The 18,576-nt window shown below is 40.2% G+C and overlaps 2 protein-coding genes across 3 annotated transcripts; both read left to right on the forward strand.

The window, feature by feature from the left end:
• Positions 1–9,151, forward strand: tmem106a (transmembrane protein 106A). The gene is made up of 9 exons (XM_085360283.1): positions 1–111; positions 1,202–1,365; positions 1,684–1,747; positions 1,889–2,042; positions 3,620–3,760; positions 3,854–3,897; positions 4,020–4,073; positions 6,549–6,648; positions 9,029–9,151. Exons 2-9 carry the CDS (start codon positions 1,257–1,259, stop codon positions 9,149–9,151), a joined length of 789 nt encoding a protein of 262 aa, XP_085216409.1. The 5' UTR covers positions 1–111; positions 1,202–1,256.
• Positions 9,152–9,717: 566 nt separating this feature from the next.
• arl4d (ADP-ribosylation factor-like 4D) lies at positions 9,718–10,848 on the forward strand. 2 transcript variants are annotated; one of them, XM_085361015.1, is made up of 2 exons: positions 9,718–9,865; positions 10,218–10,848. In XM_085361015.1, the coding sequence occupies exons 1-2, from the start codon at positions 9,813–9,815 to the stop codon at positions 10,846–10,848; spliced, it is 684 nt and encodes a 227-aa protein (XP_085217141.1). In that variant the 5' UTR covers positions 9,718–9,812. The 2 variants fall into 2 exon arrangements, with proteins under 2 accessions (XP_085217141.1, XP_085217140.1); XM_085361014.1 differs by lacking the exon at positions 9,718–9,865 and having other exon boundaries at positions 10,243–10,848.
• The last annotated feature ends 7,728 nt before the right edge of the window (positions 10,849–18,576 follow it).

The raw sequence follows: 18,576 nt of genomic DNA on the forward strand, positions 1-18,576 counted from the left end.
GCAGCTGCACCACGGTCTTAATGTAGCTTCTGAAAAAGCTGAATCATAAAGGAGCTAGCAGCGTCAATGTGCTCATCCTGAATGATATTTGGACTTATTGTGAGCTGTGAGGTGAGTTTGCAGAGGATGAGGTTTTTAACTTAATTTGTATTGCATATAAAATTGTGATTTTGTTAAATTAATAATACATTTAATAATTTTAGACTTCAGAATCATCCATTACGTTTAGGAGTAATACTTTCAGTCGTTTATTTCTTAATTAGTGTTTAAATACTTGTTTACACTCAAGCCTTGCACAGTAACGATCAGTCTTTCATATACAGCAGATACAATTTGTAATCTTCACTCACAGAAAACTGAATAAACCATTTTATTGTATTTCAAATAATTTTCTTCACTTATCTAGTTGATTATATCTAAAGTTTATAGAGTCACAGGATACTGAGTAATAGAACAAGCTATTTGCATTTTCATATAGAAATAAGTTTAAAATATGTAATTTAAAGGCAAAAATTGTAATTCATATTCAGCTTATGACTGAGTACAAACTGTTTCTAAAACACAGAGCACACTGTTGTTTTAGTGTGGCTTTATGGAGACTTCCTGCATACTTGTGCCTCCGCAGGACAGCACAAACCAAACACAACAAACCAGTTTAACATCTGTCATCTGAGTTCAAATGTCTTGACTTCTTCCTATCTATCTATCTATCTATCTATCTATCTATCTATCTATCTATCTATCTATCTATCTATCTATCTATCTATCTATCTATCTATCTATATGTTATGACTGTGTAGTGTCAGTCTTGACCACCATCTGTTTACTAGAGGCAACCAATCAGAGAAAGGTTAGTTGAAAGTTGGTTTTGTCATGTGAATTGAGGGTCTTCAGGAAGGCCTGGTATAATGATTTTGAACTTCAAAAGCTACTCTAGTACAAATAAGCATAAAAAGCATTGTTTAAAACGGAGACAGGAAACATAAAAGTAATTCAGGGAGGTTCTGATCACTCCCACACTGTAGATTCTGTTCACATCCTAACATGTATTGCAGTAATAAGCATCATTTATTGGTCATTTCAAGGTTTGTGAGGGAGGTGAGTAACAGCTGACTGGGCAACAGTCACTGCTGTTTACTGCGAGTTATAAACTGTGGTTTTTGCCCTTTTAACATGCTCTTTACTGGATGTTTTCTTTCAGGAGTGCTATGGTGGCACAGTAGCAAAATAAAGGAGATCCTGATGTAACAAAAAAGATGGAGAAGGTGAAAGGAATGAAGCACTTTCCTCCATATGGTAGCATGGATGAAAACACAACAGGGGACAACTGCCCCACATGCCGTGGCACTGGCCGAATCCCCAGAGGTTGGCCTTTTTTTGTGAAGAAAAATCTGCTTTTATCTGTCTTTATTGTCAATTTTCCACTGTTTTAACTGGAGTTTTAAGGCTTTGACATCATTGTCTGCTGAATGCTTCCCATGCATGATAAAAACTAGAGGAACCAGTTGTGAAAAACTGACACAGTGTTTACTTCTTCTTCTCCAAATTACTTTCATTTCACATTTAATAGCAAGTTGACTGAAGGAGTCTTAAAAACATGGCTATGTGCTGGTGTCAGCTAAGATACTTTCACATCATTTCTGTGGTAAGAACAAAACCTTTATTTCCATCTTGTACTGGCAGGACAAGAAGACCAGCTCGTTGCCGTCATACCGTGTAATGATGTAAGGCTGAAACCCAGACGCACGTAAGGAGTATAGCAGTACATGAATGTGTGTGTGTGAGGGGTGCTTTTACAGTTTTGAACAAGCGAGTTAGAAATATTTTTGTGTTTATGGTTTGCACTGTTGCTCTATTTAAAATGTAATTTTGCATATCCCTGTTTCAGGAAGCTGCATGTCTGCATCTCCATGGGCCTGTGTCTCCTTATTTGCTGTCTGATCCTCTTTTTCCTCTTCCCACGGAGTGTCACCCTCACCCCAGTGTCTGTACAATCAGTCACAGTATACTTCATCCCAGATGAAGTTAAAATGGACGTCACAGTAAGTAATTTGAAAATCACTCTGCTCATCAGTAGTTTTGGTGTTACAGTAACCAAAAAACACTGTATGCAGCCAAACATCTGGGCAGCACTTAATGTTTCTAGGTGGGCATTAGCATCCCAGTTGTGAGGCTAATCAGAGATAGTCCGATAATTCAAATGATGACTGGCTTGATCACTGTTTTTGAGATACCACAAAGTCAGTTTAGTTAAATTTTAAATATGGGCATGTGAAAAAACAATGTTTTCACAGGACACTGTGCAGTTTTGGCAGTTTGCAGCCCTGGAGCAGTGCTACAATCTACAATCATTCCAGAAGTTTATTTCCCAGCAAATTCATCACATTTGACTGTGCAATGCTAACAGGAATTGCCAAAAAAATCCAAGAGCTAAATCTCAGACTCTATAGACTGCAGTTAGCATGTTAAATATTAAAGTTCATGACAGTAAATTAGAAAAATATGAGTTGTTCCCAGGAGAAAACCTATTCTCTGTGACCAGAACATGGCAACATGTCTTGAGTTAAGATTTAAGACTCCTAGAACAATGTCCTTTTGCTAGATGCACAACTTGGGCCAAATTCAGTCGCACAACAAGACAATGATCCCAAACACACCAGCAGATCTACAGCAGAATAGATGAAAAAGAAAACATTTAGGTGTCGCAGTGGCCTAGTCAAAGTCCTCAACCTGACTGAAATGTTGTGGGAGGAGCTTAAGAGAGCTGAGCATAAACAAATGCCTTCAAACCTCAATGAACTGAATAGAAAATGTAAGTTGGGGTTTGTGAATATCTGCCCAGCTTAATTAAGTGTAACTAGTAAACTACAGTATATATATGCTTGTCTGCTTTGATGACAGACTTCCTCCTATTACTGTGGATTTGTCATGCAGTGTCTCTGCCCTCTTTTACCCACATCTCTGCAAATCTGTGGACAAAGGAAGGAGGTGACCTCTGAACCTTCTGCCATGATAAACATTAGGCAACTGGATTTTGAGAGTCAATAAATATCTGAAAATGACTCACCTTTGTAACATGTTTTAAAATAACATGAACGTCAAGTTCTAACTGATGACTCATGTATGTCCTGCAGACGTTGCTTCCCATTATAGCTGTTGCACCATCGGTTGCATTAGACTATGGCTACAGGAGCTATGCTAAACCCTGATTGGCTCTAAGCATGCTTTTTTTTAATCTCTGAAAATGGACATTAGAAAATGGGACTGACAGTTTTGAAGTTGGGATTAATATTTCTGAATTCTTGGTGACCGATTCTATATAAAAATATGTAGAATTAGTTGGAAACAAGCAGCATAACATAACTAGTGTGTGTTAACAAGTGGAGGTCCCTCATACATAGTTGTAAACGAGTTAAGCCATATTTTTACAGCCACATTTTTTATTGCCTCTATCAAAACACTATCCACAAAGAAGCACTTGCGTTGCATTCACATGACAGATGGTACAGTAGGTCACTGCCCCACTTAGATGGTGGGGCACTTAAAATTCCCAGACACTTTTTAATAATGCACAGGTGTGTCGGTTGCACTTGACTTGTGGATTTTTTTCCTTTTGCAGAATCTCATCAACATCACCAACACTAACTACTATTCAGTTCAGATTGTCGACTTCAGCATTCAGGCTGTGGTTGGTCAAACAGTCATGGGAAAGAACAAGATCACTAATATGACCGCAATCGAGCCCAGATCACTGAAATCTGTAAGCTTCAGACTGGATAACAGGTCCTGTTGATATCCAGCATTTATCATGTGTTTAACATCTTATCTCTGTGTCCTCTGATATAATTTACAGAATGTAATTTCAGTTGGCCTGGATATTAAAGATGAAGGCATAGCGTAAGAAAGAAATCTTTGTTCTCAGCACATAACATCAAAAAACATCTCAAGATAAAAACTATTAGAGTCCATTGTTGTTGTTTAAATGTCTGACTTCAGCACAACTTGTTCATGTCTTTCAGCTCTTACTGCAAGTCAAGCAGCATCAAGATTCACACCTTATTTCTGGAGCTTCAGTAAGTGTCAACCTCTGTCAGCGGAAGAGGCAGAGACACTTTTGAGTTTTTTAAACCCACAATGTTAAAAGCTTCACTTTTCCGCTGTGCACAAAAACCACAACCACAAAATTATTTTTCTTCACAAAGCCAAAGTCGAATCTTTTAATCTGAAGGACATGAAAGGTCTTCCTGGAAGTCCAGTTTTTCCTTTGAAATTCAGTGAACTTGGAATTAAACCACAGGACAGTCACAGTGCTGCTATTGAGGAGCTGCTTTTTACCTTAAATGCGTTCGAGAGAAATGTGCTCATTCAGTGATTTCAGTGGCTCAGAACTTTGATGCTAACTGGACTAATTAAGAGACAGGTAGCACAGTGGTGTGGTGGCAAGAATGTCCTATGTTTGAATCTACCGGCTAACCAGGACCTTTCTGTGTGGGGAGATTCGTGGGTTTAGGTTAATTTATGATTTGAAACTGGCGGTGGGTGTGAATGGTTGTGCGCTTGTCTGTTAGCTGTGTGAGAAAATGGTGAATTGTCCAGATGTGTACCTTATGATATTCTGGGGTGGGCTCCAGCCCCCTCGCGTACTACCCTGAGTTTCATAAATAGATGGACAGAATAAAGTTCAAATAGATTGTACTGACTACATGTACATGTTGTTTTTAAGTTGCTTAAAAAAAGGAACCAAACAGCATTCGTCACAGTCATGGTCATGGTCAGCAACAATATTCATGTAGGCATTTAAATGGTGCTCGATTGTTACCAAGGGGCCCAAAGTATAACAAGAAACTATCCTCTACACCACTGTGTTGATATAAGTCAGGATGGATCCATGCGTTCATCCTTTCATGTTGTTTACACCAAATTGTGACTCTACCACGTGAATGTAACAGCAGGAACCGAAACTCATCAGACCAGGCAATGTTTTTCCTCTGTGGTCCAATTTTGGTGGGAATGGTAGCCTCAGTTTCCCGTTCTCAGTTAAACTCCAGTGTGGATTGTGCCACACTGGGTAGCAGGGTAGCTCGGTAGCACACCTTTTGGGCTGCTGTGGTATCCCATCTGCTTCAATATGTGGTCTGTTGCACAGTCAGAGGTGCCTTCATGCACACCTTGGTTGATTTTAACGAATGATTTTGAATTACAGCTCTCTTCCAGTCTGACCATTTGTCTCTGACGTGTGGCAGTAAAAAGGCATTTTCATCTATAGAACTGCTGCACACTTGATATTTTCTCATTTTTCAACCATTCTCTGTAAACCTTACAGATGTTCATTTAAAAAAAAAAAATCCTAGTAACATCTGGCTCCAACATTCAAAGCAATTTGTTCAGATGTTGGTGGCTCCGTAGTGTAGTGGTTTACAAATTCACCCGAGTAACAGATCCTCCGTTTAATCCTGGGAAGAGACAGAAATCCCTTTGGGGAGATTTGGCATAAAAAAGAAATCTGCCAACTTAAAACATATGGAGCTACCTGCTGTGAGAAGCCTTGTGAATAAGGGAGCATCTTAAAGCAGCTTTCTTCTATATTCTGATGCTCAGTGTGTACTTCAGCAGGTCATCTTAACCATGTTCACATGCTTAAATGCTGCTGTGATATTGGGTCAAAGAGCAGTTGAACATTTGTACTTAAAAAGTGGCTGATGAGTATATTTTCGAGCATTTTTCAGTCCTCACCACTTCATAAGAACGAGAGCTATCCACAGGAATCACATTTTTGCTCAGCATTTGAGCATCAGTAACGTGCGATATATCGCAGTTTCAACAGCAAAACTGCACCAACTTAATGTCTGTGATGTACAGAAACAGACAAAAAGCATTGGTAATCTGGGTGATTTATCTGTTTTCTGATAATTCACTGCAGAAACCTTTGAAAAGTGAATGCAAAGGATCATGTCACTGTACGGGATGGGTGGCTGTTCAAAACAAGCTGCAGAAAATGAAAACTCTTCCTTTTATCTTCATTTTGGATCCTTCTGTGCAAAAATAATTTCTTATATAGTCCTATTTTGACACTCTGGATTTTGGTATTTTAATGAAGGCATGCCAAAGTTTGTGCCCTAGAAAAATAATCAGCTGATTCTTAGGATGGTCAGGTGGGATTTAAAAAAAAAGAAAAAAAAGAAATAAAGAACATGTTAACTTAAAAAAAAAAAAAAAAAAAAAAGGATGGTCAGGTGGGATTTTATTTCATCTTAGATTTGTTTGATTTGTTTGGAAAGACTCACGAGCTGGTTGCTAGCTTTGTCTGTCAGCTGTTTATTGCTGGCTACGCAGAGCACAGCGGGTTTATTGCAGCTCTTTTGGCTGATGTGGCTGAAAACAAAGCCAATGAGAGAATCAGTTTGGATGTAACAGCTAAAAGACACTAAAATGCTCCTAGAGTTGAAGGGAACGCCCATCAATAAACCCAGAATTATAACGAAGTCAAAAAAAATTAGCACAGACGTGAAATATGAAAATGTAACAAAGATGTTTTTTTCTTTTTTCAGAATGACAATGAATATTTCGTATCTCTCGCACACGGAGCAGCTGTCCGTGGAGACCTTTGAGTATATTGACTGTGGCACCAATTCAACAATTCCACATCCTGTGAGAATATGACTTCAGTGTACTGAATCTGCAGTTTATACACGATAACTGCTCTCTGTTGTTTTAACACATAATAAGACTTTAAATTAATCACTACAGTGTTATAATGTAAAAATATTGACGCTTCAAACATGCATATGTGTAAAATGCACAATTTGTGAAATGTAAAAATGATTTTGAAGTCATACCAATTTTAAATTGTCTTTAAATTTGTGTGTGTGCACGCGACCACGTGTGTACTACTGTGTTGACCATAGATCTCCTTATTGTTGGTCATTTGCACTTTATTAAACTGTAAAGGTTAATGTTACATATTATATGTTTTCATTTTTCCCTCATTCATTGCTTCTTCATGATATTTTAAACACTAGGGTGTGAGCAGGTTGTCTTGAGGTCAGCTTTCCATTGTCACACTATAGTGCATATTTATATCGCTAACTTAAAAATTTTAATACAGAAAAATATGCAGGTATAATGTTTAATTTCTAAACTTAGAAGCATAAACCAAAGTTACAATCTCGTTTTAAGGTCTTGTGTGATAGTCCTTGGACAGTCATGTGACAGTCACATGGCTCTGTGCAGTCCTGTGAAACCTTTACTGCTTTGATAGGAACTGAGAGGGAAGCAGTAGCAGCTGGGTGCTGCTAATCAAATGCATTTGATTAACTGATCATCAGCAAGTGTGACCAGCTTTATAAAAGAAGACGTTTTGGCTGTTTTCTGGTCTGAAGCAATCAGGTGTGTGTTATCACAATGGCACTAAGGAAAGACAATTGTTGCTGCCTACAAACCTGGAGAGAATTATAAGGTCAGTCCATCATTCTATAGTGAGAAAGATTATTCATAAGTGGAAAACACTGTGGACAACTGACAATATTTCTAGGACTGGACATCCCAGGAAATTAATCCCAAGCTCAGACCGCGCAGCATTCAGAGAAACTGCAAAAGTGCCAAGAGCTACATCCCAGACTCAGCAGGGCTCAGTTAACATGTTAAAAGTATGATAGTAAAATTAGAGACATACTTATTAAGTATGACCGGTCTGGAAGGGTTTCTAGAAGAAATCGATTTAAAAAACAACACTGCAGCACAGCTTAGGTTTGCAAAGTTACATTTGAAGAAAACCACAAGACTTCAGGAACAATGTGCTTTTTACAGACGAGACCGAAGTGGAGATGTTTGGTTACAATTCAGAGTGCAGAGTTGAACCAAAACCAAACACAGCACATCGGCACAAAGATCTCATACCCACTGTCAGCACGGTGGTGGAGGGGTTATGTCTTGGGTTTGTTTTGGAGCCATTGGACCTGAGCACCATCAGTGAGTCCACCATGAACTTCTCTGTATACCAACATATTCTAGAGTCAAATGCGGGGTCATGTGTCCAAGCTACTGTATCACAGGGCGTACTTAGTTATTTACCCATCATTGTTATTTCATCTGCTGTTCTCCGAATCCTTTTGGTTTTAGTGAGTATGCTTTTTGTCATGTTTTTAACTAGAGTTAATTAAAAAGTATAAATTGTCTAAATATGTACAATAAAAATATATGTTTTTTTCACTTTCCAAACCCAGTGTCCGCCCTACCTACAGTAAGTCACCAATATTTTTCTCCTGCTCTGTCATTGACTCTACACAAGGTGGACCCAAAGTATCATTGCAGAGTGATACTCTATGGGCACACACTTCACGCAGTAGTATGACATGCAAATATTATGGCACTCTGGAGTCTCTGTAAGTTAATGGTCTAACCTGAACCACTGCAAGTGTGAAAATTCCAGTAAAACCAATAAATACTCAATTGTATTTTGTAACAGTACTACTGTTACTGGGGTGGGGATCAGACCAATACATGTGAAGATATTTCTCGAGCTAGTTAACTAGCAAGTTGTTTGAAATCATTAATTTAACCAGGTTGTTCCACTGACCTCTTTTTGTCAAATGAGACCCATTAACAAGAGGCAGGTAGATTAAAAAACATATAATACATGTAAAATGCATGCCCACAAATTCTGAAAAGCATATGCAAGACTTTTTGCAGACACACAAATGACCATTTCAAATGTTTTGGTTATGTTTAATGTGAGATTTACAGCAAACTTTGTCATCTGTTATAACACCCAGGAATTGAATTTTATTCACTCTATGTTCACAACCTCTTAAGACTAAAGGAACGTGGTCAAACTCACTCGTGTATTTGAAATTACACTTGTTCTTCTTGTGTAGATGTTTTATGAATGCATTTTCACTTGCTCACACTTGAAGAAAGAGTAACACTGGGGGGTGTTTTACTGTAATAATTTTTATATGCACGTTATTATGCATCAGTGTTTGCTGGTCATGACACCCCGAATGCACGCAATTCACTGCTGCACCAGCAGGGGGCGCGGAGCAGCAACCCTCCAGGTGGCCGTGACGTCACCGGGCTTAAGGTGCCGTGCGCTCGAGTCTCTCCGGAGCTTCTCAGTGCTGCTGGAGGAGAACACGAAGATCGCTTGTTGTGAACTATGGCCGTGTTTATCGCTTGTGGATGATGATTTCACCGAACATCTAAAAAGGTAGGAAGGTTTTTAAATATGCAGAGGAGAGGTCAGGCTCGGTTTTCAATGCTGGGATTCGTGCAGGCTCTGCAAACTGCATGCATGTTTTATTTTCCTATCCTATCCAATCAATCCAATATATCAGGATTCCTACAAGCTCAATAGGTAGACGATGTTGAAGTTCTTAAATTTATTTGCGGTATATCGATCAGGATAAACACGTCGTCACATGAGGTAGATAGTGAGATTTCATGCAGGAGAGGGAGAAAACTGGAGAAAAAGGTGGATTATTCCTCATACACACACACAGACACACATATATACACACAGTCATACAACGAGGTTATAAAAACATCTGTCAATAAACATGACAGGGCAATGCTTGTGCAAGCTGAGTACAGAAAGTCTTTGCACACTGTATTATTATTATTTTTTTTTGGGGGGGGGAGGTCAAAGTAAAAAATAAAAACAAAAAAACAAGATAAAACCTGCCCTTGTAAACATGTAATGGTTTTATTTAGTCCAAACAGCGGCTGTTTGATGGGTATCAGGATGTCAACAACAACCGGATTAGTGCAGCTGAAGCAGTCCTTATAGGCAGTCAGCAGAGAGACCCCCTGAATACATGTTATCCATCGGCTGCATTCAAATCAATCTGGCCCAGGAAAAGCCCTTCAGGTTTAACAATCTTAAGAGGATTAACCCTTAGCAAATAAGAAACTACATTACCTCAGACACCAGTTAACTGATGTTTAGCTCTGTAATGTGGCACATTTATAGTTTGAAATCTAAAATTTCGAAGACACACACACTGCTATTGTAAAGTAAGCATCTCGGTAGTAGCGAAACATTTTAAGTGCAGCTTGGTTTGCAAACATTCCTTAAACACCCATTGTCTTTTAATTAAATGTTAACCCAGCCTGTGTGTGTGTGTTTTGATAAGGCCTCAAGCACCATCTGATCTTGGACAGGGACCAAATGCCAATCCACTGAGAACGGATTAAAACAGGAATCTTTCACCTCACCTAAGTAGGTGTGAATTGCTGGCTGGAGTCATGGGGAACCAGCTGACTGATATCGCTCCCAGCACGCCGTTCCTGCCAAGCTTCCAGTGCCTACACGTGGTCGTCATTGGCCTCGATTCGGCCGGAAAAACCTCTCTGCTCTACAGGCTCAAACTCAAGGAGTTTGTCAAAACAATCCCAACCAAGGGCTTCAACACAGAGAAGATCAAAGTGGCAGTTGGGGCATCTCGTGGAATAAACTTCCAGATTTGGGATGTGGGTGGGCAGGACAAGCTGCGTCCGCTCTGGAAGTCCTACACTCGCAGGACAGACGGGATGGTGTTTGTGGTGGACTCCACCGAGGTGGAGCGAATGGAGGAGGCCAAAGTGGAGCTCCATAAGATCACCCGCACGTCAGAGAATCAGGGAGTCCCGGTGCTAATTCTCGCCAACAAACAGGACCTGGACTCGGCCTTGTCTGTGAGCGAGGTGGAGAAGCTGCTCTCTGTTCATGAACTGAGCATGTACACGCTGTATCACGTGCAGAGCTGCAGCGCTGTGGACGGTCAGGGGCTCCAGCTGGGCTTGGAGAAACTCTATGAGATGATCCTGAAGAGGAAGAAGATGGTGAAGCACAACAGGAACAGGAAGAGATGAACTACCGGTTCACACTGTGGCCTTTATACACCAGAGATTTATACACTGCTCAGATGCTTCCAGGCTTAATGGTCCTCTTTAATGGGAAAGCAATTTGTGCCAACAAAACAACAATTACACACGGCCTGAGGGTCCGGAGAAATGGATTTGCTCATAATAACTGAAACGGTATTGACATTGTTTTTGTTCTGCAGCTGTCCTTAGACAGCTTATAGATTTAAGGAAACCTTGAAGCAGTTAGTCCTCACTAAGTGCTTTTCTACACTTGTTTTAAAGAAGATTTCTGAGAAGACACTTGCCTGCTCACTTTAGGACTCACAGAGGGCCACATTCCCATTTGATGAAGAAGATTTACTTAAAATGACGTTCTTATATTCCTCGAAAGGCTTGCACAGATTCTGTACCACTAAATTGCTGTTTTTCTTCCACAATGTACTGATCTTTTTTCAAAATATTCATTCAGTGTATATGTATTCGTACTGGACAGAGGCTCCTTTTTCTTTTTTGTAAATGAACAGCGTCCAGCGCTCACTTAGCACCAATGATATTTAGTTTAATTCCTAACAGATCCTAAGTGCATTCCCTTCATAGACACATATATATACAAATTTAGCTACCACTGTATAATTATACTGTTTTTACAAATTGTAATTTTTTTGTAAACTGAAGACTTAATAAACCTAGCACTGTACAGAACATACATTGCTATCTTTGTATTTTGAAGGTAGTTGATAGGAATGAGTTAAACCTTTTGGATTACATGGCACGCATAATCTCTCAGCTCTAAATTCACCTCAATATTGAGATTTTCTCGCCACTTCTACAGTGATATTTGAACATCATCTGTAGCCGTGACTTTAATGTCCAAGTGGATTCAGTGATCAAATCAAAATATTGCAGGTAACCTCAAAAAACACTCGGTGAAAACACATTTTATTGTAACTGATAATTAGATAAACTAATATTATTCATGGACAGCAATACAGACAGCAGATTTGGCATAGTTATCCATCATTAATCACTATTTGGCGTGACTGGACAGACAAGCATGCTTTGTTAACTATAATTAAACTGCAGCCATGACTGACTGTTGATGCATTTGTATGTATGAAAAATAAGTCCTGCTGATGTTTGCGCAACTTGGGAAACACTTGAGAAGTGTTTGGGAAAGAGGCTGGGAAGCCTTGATAAAGTTGTGGCCCCGGGGCCTGTGATATCTTAATATGCCTCTGCTACCTGCTGAGCACCAAACAGCACTAAGCACCTAAAGAAACATATTTCCCCCAGGACTTGGCAGACGGAGCTGAAAGACAGTGAATATTAAATTTCCTTTGTTGACACACACAAAAGAGAAAATACATCAACCAATGCATATTGATGCCAGAATAATTAATTTGCCAAAAATCTGCATTAGTCCCCCGAAATCTAGTATCAAACAAGCTTTAGTTAGTATTTCTTTACATCAAATATTTGCTACCTTAACAGATGATACCATTTTAGTGCTCTTACCAAAATAGGGGGGAGGATCTCCTCCTCTTCCCCTCCCCCACACAAGACCAAACAATCCGTTTAGTTGGATTTCCACCTACTGCTGACAGTGTAATTGCATCAATTAGTGGTGAGACGGCTCAGAGGTGAGCTGGTTGAGTTGTGCTGTTGATTTTGTGGTCATGTGGGGCTGGATCACCTGAGGCCATCTGTACAGCAGATGCTCTGTTGCACTCTTGCTGGAAGTCAACTGGACTGTAGCCATCTCGTCTTACTACTTATTTTAATGTTAGTCTCACATTTATGTGTTTAGTGACCCTGGGATGAAATAAAATAAATAATACCACTGATAAAAATGCATTTCAAAGAATGGCAAAAAATATCTGGCATCTTGAATCGAGTCAAAGGATACGTGAGCTTCTTGTCTCTTGCTGTCAAAAATATGAGAAACCTGTTTTCATAAATCCAGGAGATAAATAAGAAAAACACAGAGACCTTTTCTTTTATTTAAATTTCACTATACTGGCATTTTAAGAGTTTTTGCACTCTGTTTCTGATGTGTCATCTAACAGTTCATCGTTACTGTAGCAAATATCAGAAATGTTCCATTGTACTTAATACTAGCTCTGATCACACACTGTATATAAAAGATAGGTGTTACCATTATGATGTCACCCGCTGCTTTCTAGACTCCGTATGCTGAAACCTCAGCATCACCATTTTGGCCACTGTCACCGATCCCAAAGATTTATATGAGAGGGTGGAGTGCTAAGTTTCCAGCTAATGTGGATGATTTTTAATCACACAGTATTCCATATTATTTGTCAGATAATCTATTAAAAATGCCCCATAAGGCACCAACAGCAAAAATGCAGAGAAGACGTTCAGTTTAATATCTCAAAGTAGTGGAAGGAAGGCCTAACAGACCCTGATTGGCTCCATCTGCCTGTGTCAGGACACCTGCCAATTAAAGCAGTCGTGCTAATAACTCTAGTGTTCAGGTGGATGAGTTAGAAAAAAGCTATCAGTCATTATCCAAAAACATACCTTATACAAGCTGTTAACATACTTTATAATGTTCTATTGCAGGCCTCTTTAGCTAGTGAGTCTACAGGGTTTGACTCACATTTGCAGCTAGCCTTTGGTGGCCAGTAGTGGAAAAAAGTTTTTGGCACTTCAGAGTCGGCTTCATTTTCCCACTTGGTGTTAATCCTCTCTTAAGTTGCCATTCAGCTACGCGTGGGTGTGCTCCTGGCCTGTATTTGTCTTGCCTGACATGATGAGATAATGACTTGTTACCTATTCGCGTGCCGCCCGCTGAGTGTTCTTAAACGCTCAATGTCAAGCTGCACTTGCGTGCACTTAAGCACGTGCATGTCCATTATGACAAGAAACCCGCGCACCCACACGAGCACCCGTGCGCATCTTGACTTGTGTGACCTCACCGTCCCTATTATTCAAAACGGTGAGCTCATTAAAAGTTTCAAGGATGTGTTGCAGCATCATCCTGATACAGCAGCTGGTCGCTGAATAAATTTGCATCATAATGCGGTGTTTTCAACAGCTGAGACACATTCTGGGCATTTGGAGACATCAGTCAGCCAATGAAAAACAAACAGTATGTGGCTGAGCTTATCTCCTCAGATAAGCCATACAATGAGGCGATGGGAAACTGTTGTTGAAGCTAGGTTAAGAAGACAGGTGACAATCAGTAGGCAGCAGTATGGCTTCATGCCATAAAAGAGCAGATGGAGAAGTATAGAGAAGGTCGTACGGAGTTGCTGTTTTTGCGGATCTAGAGAAAGCATATGTGGACCTGTGGTACTGCACGAGAAAATCAGGATTGGCAGAGCAGTATGTGAGGGTCATGTAGGATTGCAAGACAGTGGTAAGGTGTGCAGTGGGAGTGACAGATGGATTCAAGGTCGGGGTAAGATTACATCAGGGATGGTCTCTGAGCCCCTTCTTGTTTGCTGTGGTGTTAGACAGGTTGACAGATTATGTCAGGCAGGAGTCTCCGTGGACTATGATGTTTTCAGATGACATCTGTAGTGAGAGTAGGGAGCAGGTGGAAGAGAGCCTGGAGAGGTGGAGGTATACATGGGAGAGAAGAGAAATGAAAGTGAGTAGAAACAAGACAGAATACATAATGTGTGTGAATGAAAGGGAGACGAGCGTAACAGTGATTTATGTGAGTAGAGCTGGTGAAGGGAGATGAGCTTAAATACCGGACAGTGCACAAAAGAAGTGAAGAAGGGAGCTCAGTCAGGGAGAAGTGGGCGGAGATAAGTGTCAGTGGTGATTTGTGACAGAAGGATAGCAGTGAAATAGAAGGTTTACAAGATCGCAATGAAACCTGCTGTGATGTGTGGTTTGGAGATGGTTTGGAAATGTAGTGAAGGAGGACATGCAGAGGACTGGTGTGACAGAGGACGCTAGGGGTAACGTGAGGTGAAGGATGACAGTCCACTGTGGCGATTGCTAAAGGGACCAGCTGAACAAAGAAGAGGAAAAACAGAAGACAACTATGACGCCAGTAAGGCACAATGCTGTCGTGCCCACAGTCTCCCGCACACCTAATGACTTCCATCCAGCGGTGGAAAAACCCAAGGGAGCTGCATGTGCATTGTCTTTGTTGCACAGTGGTTTTCTCTTGCATGTTTCTGTCACATGCTGTGCAGACTCCTTGTTACTCTCTGCCTTGCCTCCTCCTTTCTAGGGCATCCTGGTGGCTGACAAGAAACACACAAGAGAGGGAAGCCTGGGGATTATGTGTCAGGGCTTAATCTCACATAGGCAGGTGTATCCCTGGAACGGTGTGACATAAATCAGAGACAGGCACACCACTGGGCTTTGAAAACAATAAGCAAAGCTACAAATAAATTTTTTTTCCTGTTCTCCTTAAAATTCACAATGCAATGACTGCAAGGAGGCACAGTCTTAAAAATATAAGCCAGAATATATTGGGTCTATGAGTGAGGACTGGCACAGCAGCGCAGTGAACAGATAGATGACTATGCTGACATATTTGATGAATATCCTCAGTTATTACAACTGTGGATTGATGTAATGGTCTACAGAAGTTTGAATGAATTTCTGCTAAATTAAAATGAAATTATATCAAACAAAGCTGTTGCTGGGTCTCAGATTGTTTAGACAATGTTGTAAAACTTGTTAAAAACTACAGGCATATGGACATACAGGCTTTTTAAATCTTATTGAGGGGAAAGTCTCCAAAACTATACAGCAGATTTAGCTGAATTTGTCTTATGCTCATGTCCCACTAACTAGTAAAACTAAAATTAGAGGCTTGATAGTAATCATGTGGATTCAATCCATGGGAGCTGCTAAGAGCATCAGTGAACATGTCCTTTTTTAGTTATTTATATATGGTATTATTATCTTTACGTGCCCTTTGTTTTTCTTTCATCAGCTCTTTTGAAGAGTTCATTGTTTTGGGAGTTTTCCATCTTCAGTCTTTTTACATCCTTTGCTTCTCTGCCCTCATTAATCTCACTTGTGTCCAATCAGTCCTTTTAGTCTTCTCTTGTCAGTTATCAGTTCATTTTGACTTCAGTTTGACCTTGTGCTTTTTTAGATACTGGTTTTTCTAGCAATTTCTTTTTACATAAGCTCTTAACAGGTTTTAATAAAACTCGACTTCTCTTAGTTAACCTGTCTGTGGCGTCTGCATTTGGCTCATCTTTCCTGTGTATCAAAAAGCTGAGGAACAGAGGGGTGCATTATTAAGGCCTGCTAACTCAGTCAGGGGGAGGTGTCTTTCAGTGCTGGCTCTCCCAGTGGCCCCCCTGGCAAGACTGTGTTGGTAATAATTTTAATAAATGTGAACAGAAGAGAGAGGAAAACATCCAGCTGAAACATTAACTAAGTCACTTTGTATGTCCCTCATGATTTCCTATTGTCCCCTGCTGTCCACTGTGTCCCTGTACCCACAGGTGCCCTCAAACACACATAGACAGAAACAGAAGCTTGGTGGCACACCGTGTGCCACCCCGATATTTTTATTGGCCCTCATATGGTTACCCACATGACAATATTGTGGAAGCACCAGTTTTCACAGTTTCCTTTATTTGCTTTAAGTAGATTATCTGCTGAAGACATCTTTTCATATATGCAACTTGTTAAGCTTTGCCTTACTAACAGCACGAACACCTGCTCTAAAGTTACAGCAGCACAAACTGCATGGCGTACTCACTGGCATTTGCATGCATTTAGTTGGTGATGCAGAAAAACTCTTTTGCACTCCTGGAATTACAGCCACTAAAACACAGAGCAGATAATCAGATGTATTTGAAAGCCTTTCTTTTTTTACCAGCAACATCTATCTTTACAGTAGGAAGGTAAAATTAATTTCACTTTGTTCTGAAAACAAACTAAAATGATTTCCTTGTCTCCTTTATCAGGCTAATAACAAGACGTTAACATACTGAGTAACATTTAACGTTTAAATGTATGCAGTTTAAAGTTTCAGAGCTCTAATGTGCAGCTGTCATGTTAGAAATAGAAAACAGCACTGAGATTACACTTAGTGGGAAATATATGAATTTGAATTGATATATTTATTTTCCTGCTCAGCGCACTTGTGATGATTGAATCACGAGATTAGCAATTTTCTGCAATATTACCCATTTGTGCAGCCACAGTGTTGCATTTTAATGTTATATTTTTGTTCTTTATCAGTCTTTATCAGTAGGCGGTGCTCAGTTTATCCATTTTGTACAGAAGAAGAATCAAATAATGTTTCAAATGTTACCTTTTCATGCACGCACCCTCAGAGTTTGAAGAAGAAAGCCTGAGTTAACAAAGTAATAGCTGTTGTCTCTTTTAGGTTTTGTCAAGCCAGCTAATGCGAAGAAAGTCTAGTTATTCGTTCGGCACGAGTTAGCGCAGTGATCGACAGAGCACAGAGAACACGACACCAAAAGCTCTGACTTCAAGCTGAGCATGCTAACCCATTCATTTTGTTTCATAGTACACCCTTTAGGTGGAGACTATTTGCTTTATGTCTTACGTCAATATACGTAGCATCTAAATATTAGTCTATTTGCGCAATTAAATATTGTAAATTAATCAGTGCGCTCCACTTTCCCTTTAACCTAAGTGAGAACCAAAGCATTGCACTGACTGCTGAACCAACCAACCCACAGCTTGCATGACTAAATACAGAAACATGAAAAGCAAATTTTCATGAGTAAACTGGCGGATGTACGTAAACAGCCAACAGCATCAGTCATAAAACTTGCAAAAAAAATACAATCATCCCCATAAATAACAACAGACACGTAATGCTCTGCTACAGTCTCTTTATAGCCCCTTTGATGAAAAGCAGCAGGGTGCTGGGCACAAATCCAACGCTCTTAACATGTCCAACCAGGCCCTATAGACGTAATTTTCTCTCACCATGGCAACCCAAAGTCAGCAGTCACTAAAGGGTGACCCGAGAGGGCAGCGGTGGGGGTCAAATTGCTTTTTGTGGCTGGATGTCCAATCCAGCTGGGGTTATCGAGGGGGCAGGGAGATTAGAAAAAGAAGCTCGGATCAATAGAGGAATCCTGAGCTCATCGCCTCGTACTGTCTATTTCTCTGTTGCTTTCTTCTCTGGTCCTTTTTTCTAACTTTTCTCTCTCTGTATATATCTGAATTTACTCAGCATCAGTTTTAAATTTCTCAATAATCTCAGTGTTGTTTCCTCTTCACGCTCCTCTGCTCTGTATTTGCCTGTATTGATATCAATCACTATTGAAAATATCTCAAATTTCACTGCAACAGAGGCCTTTCCAGGAGATCGACCTTGATGACATTGCTGGGGCTGCAGGGGGAGGCTGGTGAAGGGGAGAGCTGGTTGTTTGTACGGGACACGGTGCAGAGTGAAGGTCTTTTGAGGGTTCAAATGAGACAGTGTTTGTGGGAGGGCTGGATTAGCTGCTTCAGCTTTTATTCCTGAAAGGTCGTAAAGCTGCCATTGGCCTCCTTTAGAGTCAAGGCTGTAGGCTGAATGGACGCGATGGGATTGCAAAGGAAAGTAAAGCCTGAAATCTTCTGCGCTTGGGGCTATAAATGAAGAAATAATTAACATCAAGGCTATATTTCTTGGTAGTGAATAAGACAATGTGACCACGGGAGGGGGTTCTGTGTTTGTGCCGCATCGCTTTTATCTCCGAGCTGAGCCTCTACGAAAACATGTGGTTCAAATCATCGCTTTTATTCCTCCATTGCTAT

The sequence above is a fragment of the Diplotaxodon limnothrissa genome, linkage group LG8 (genome assembly GCF_057381915.1).
Source record: "Diplotaxodon limnothrissa isolate DT_005_m linkage group LG8, D_limnothrissa_male_GT1.1, whole genome shotgun sequence".
In the NCBI taxonomy this organism is placed as follows: domain Eukaryota; kingdom Metazoa; phylum Chordata; class Actinopteri; order Cichliformes; family Cichlidae; genus Diplotaxodon; species Diplotaxodon limnothrissa.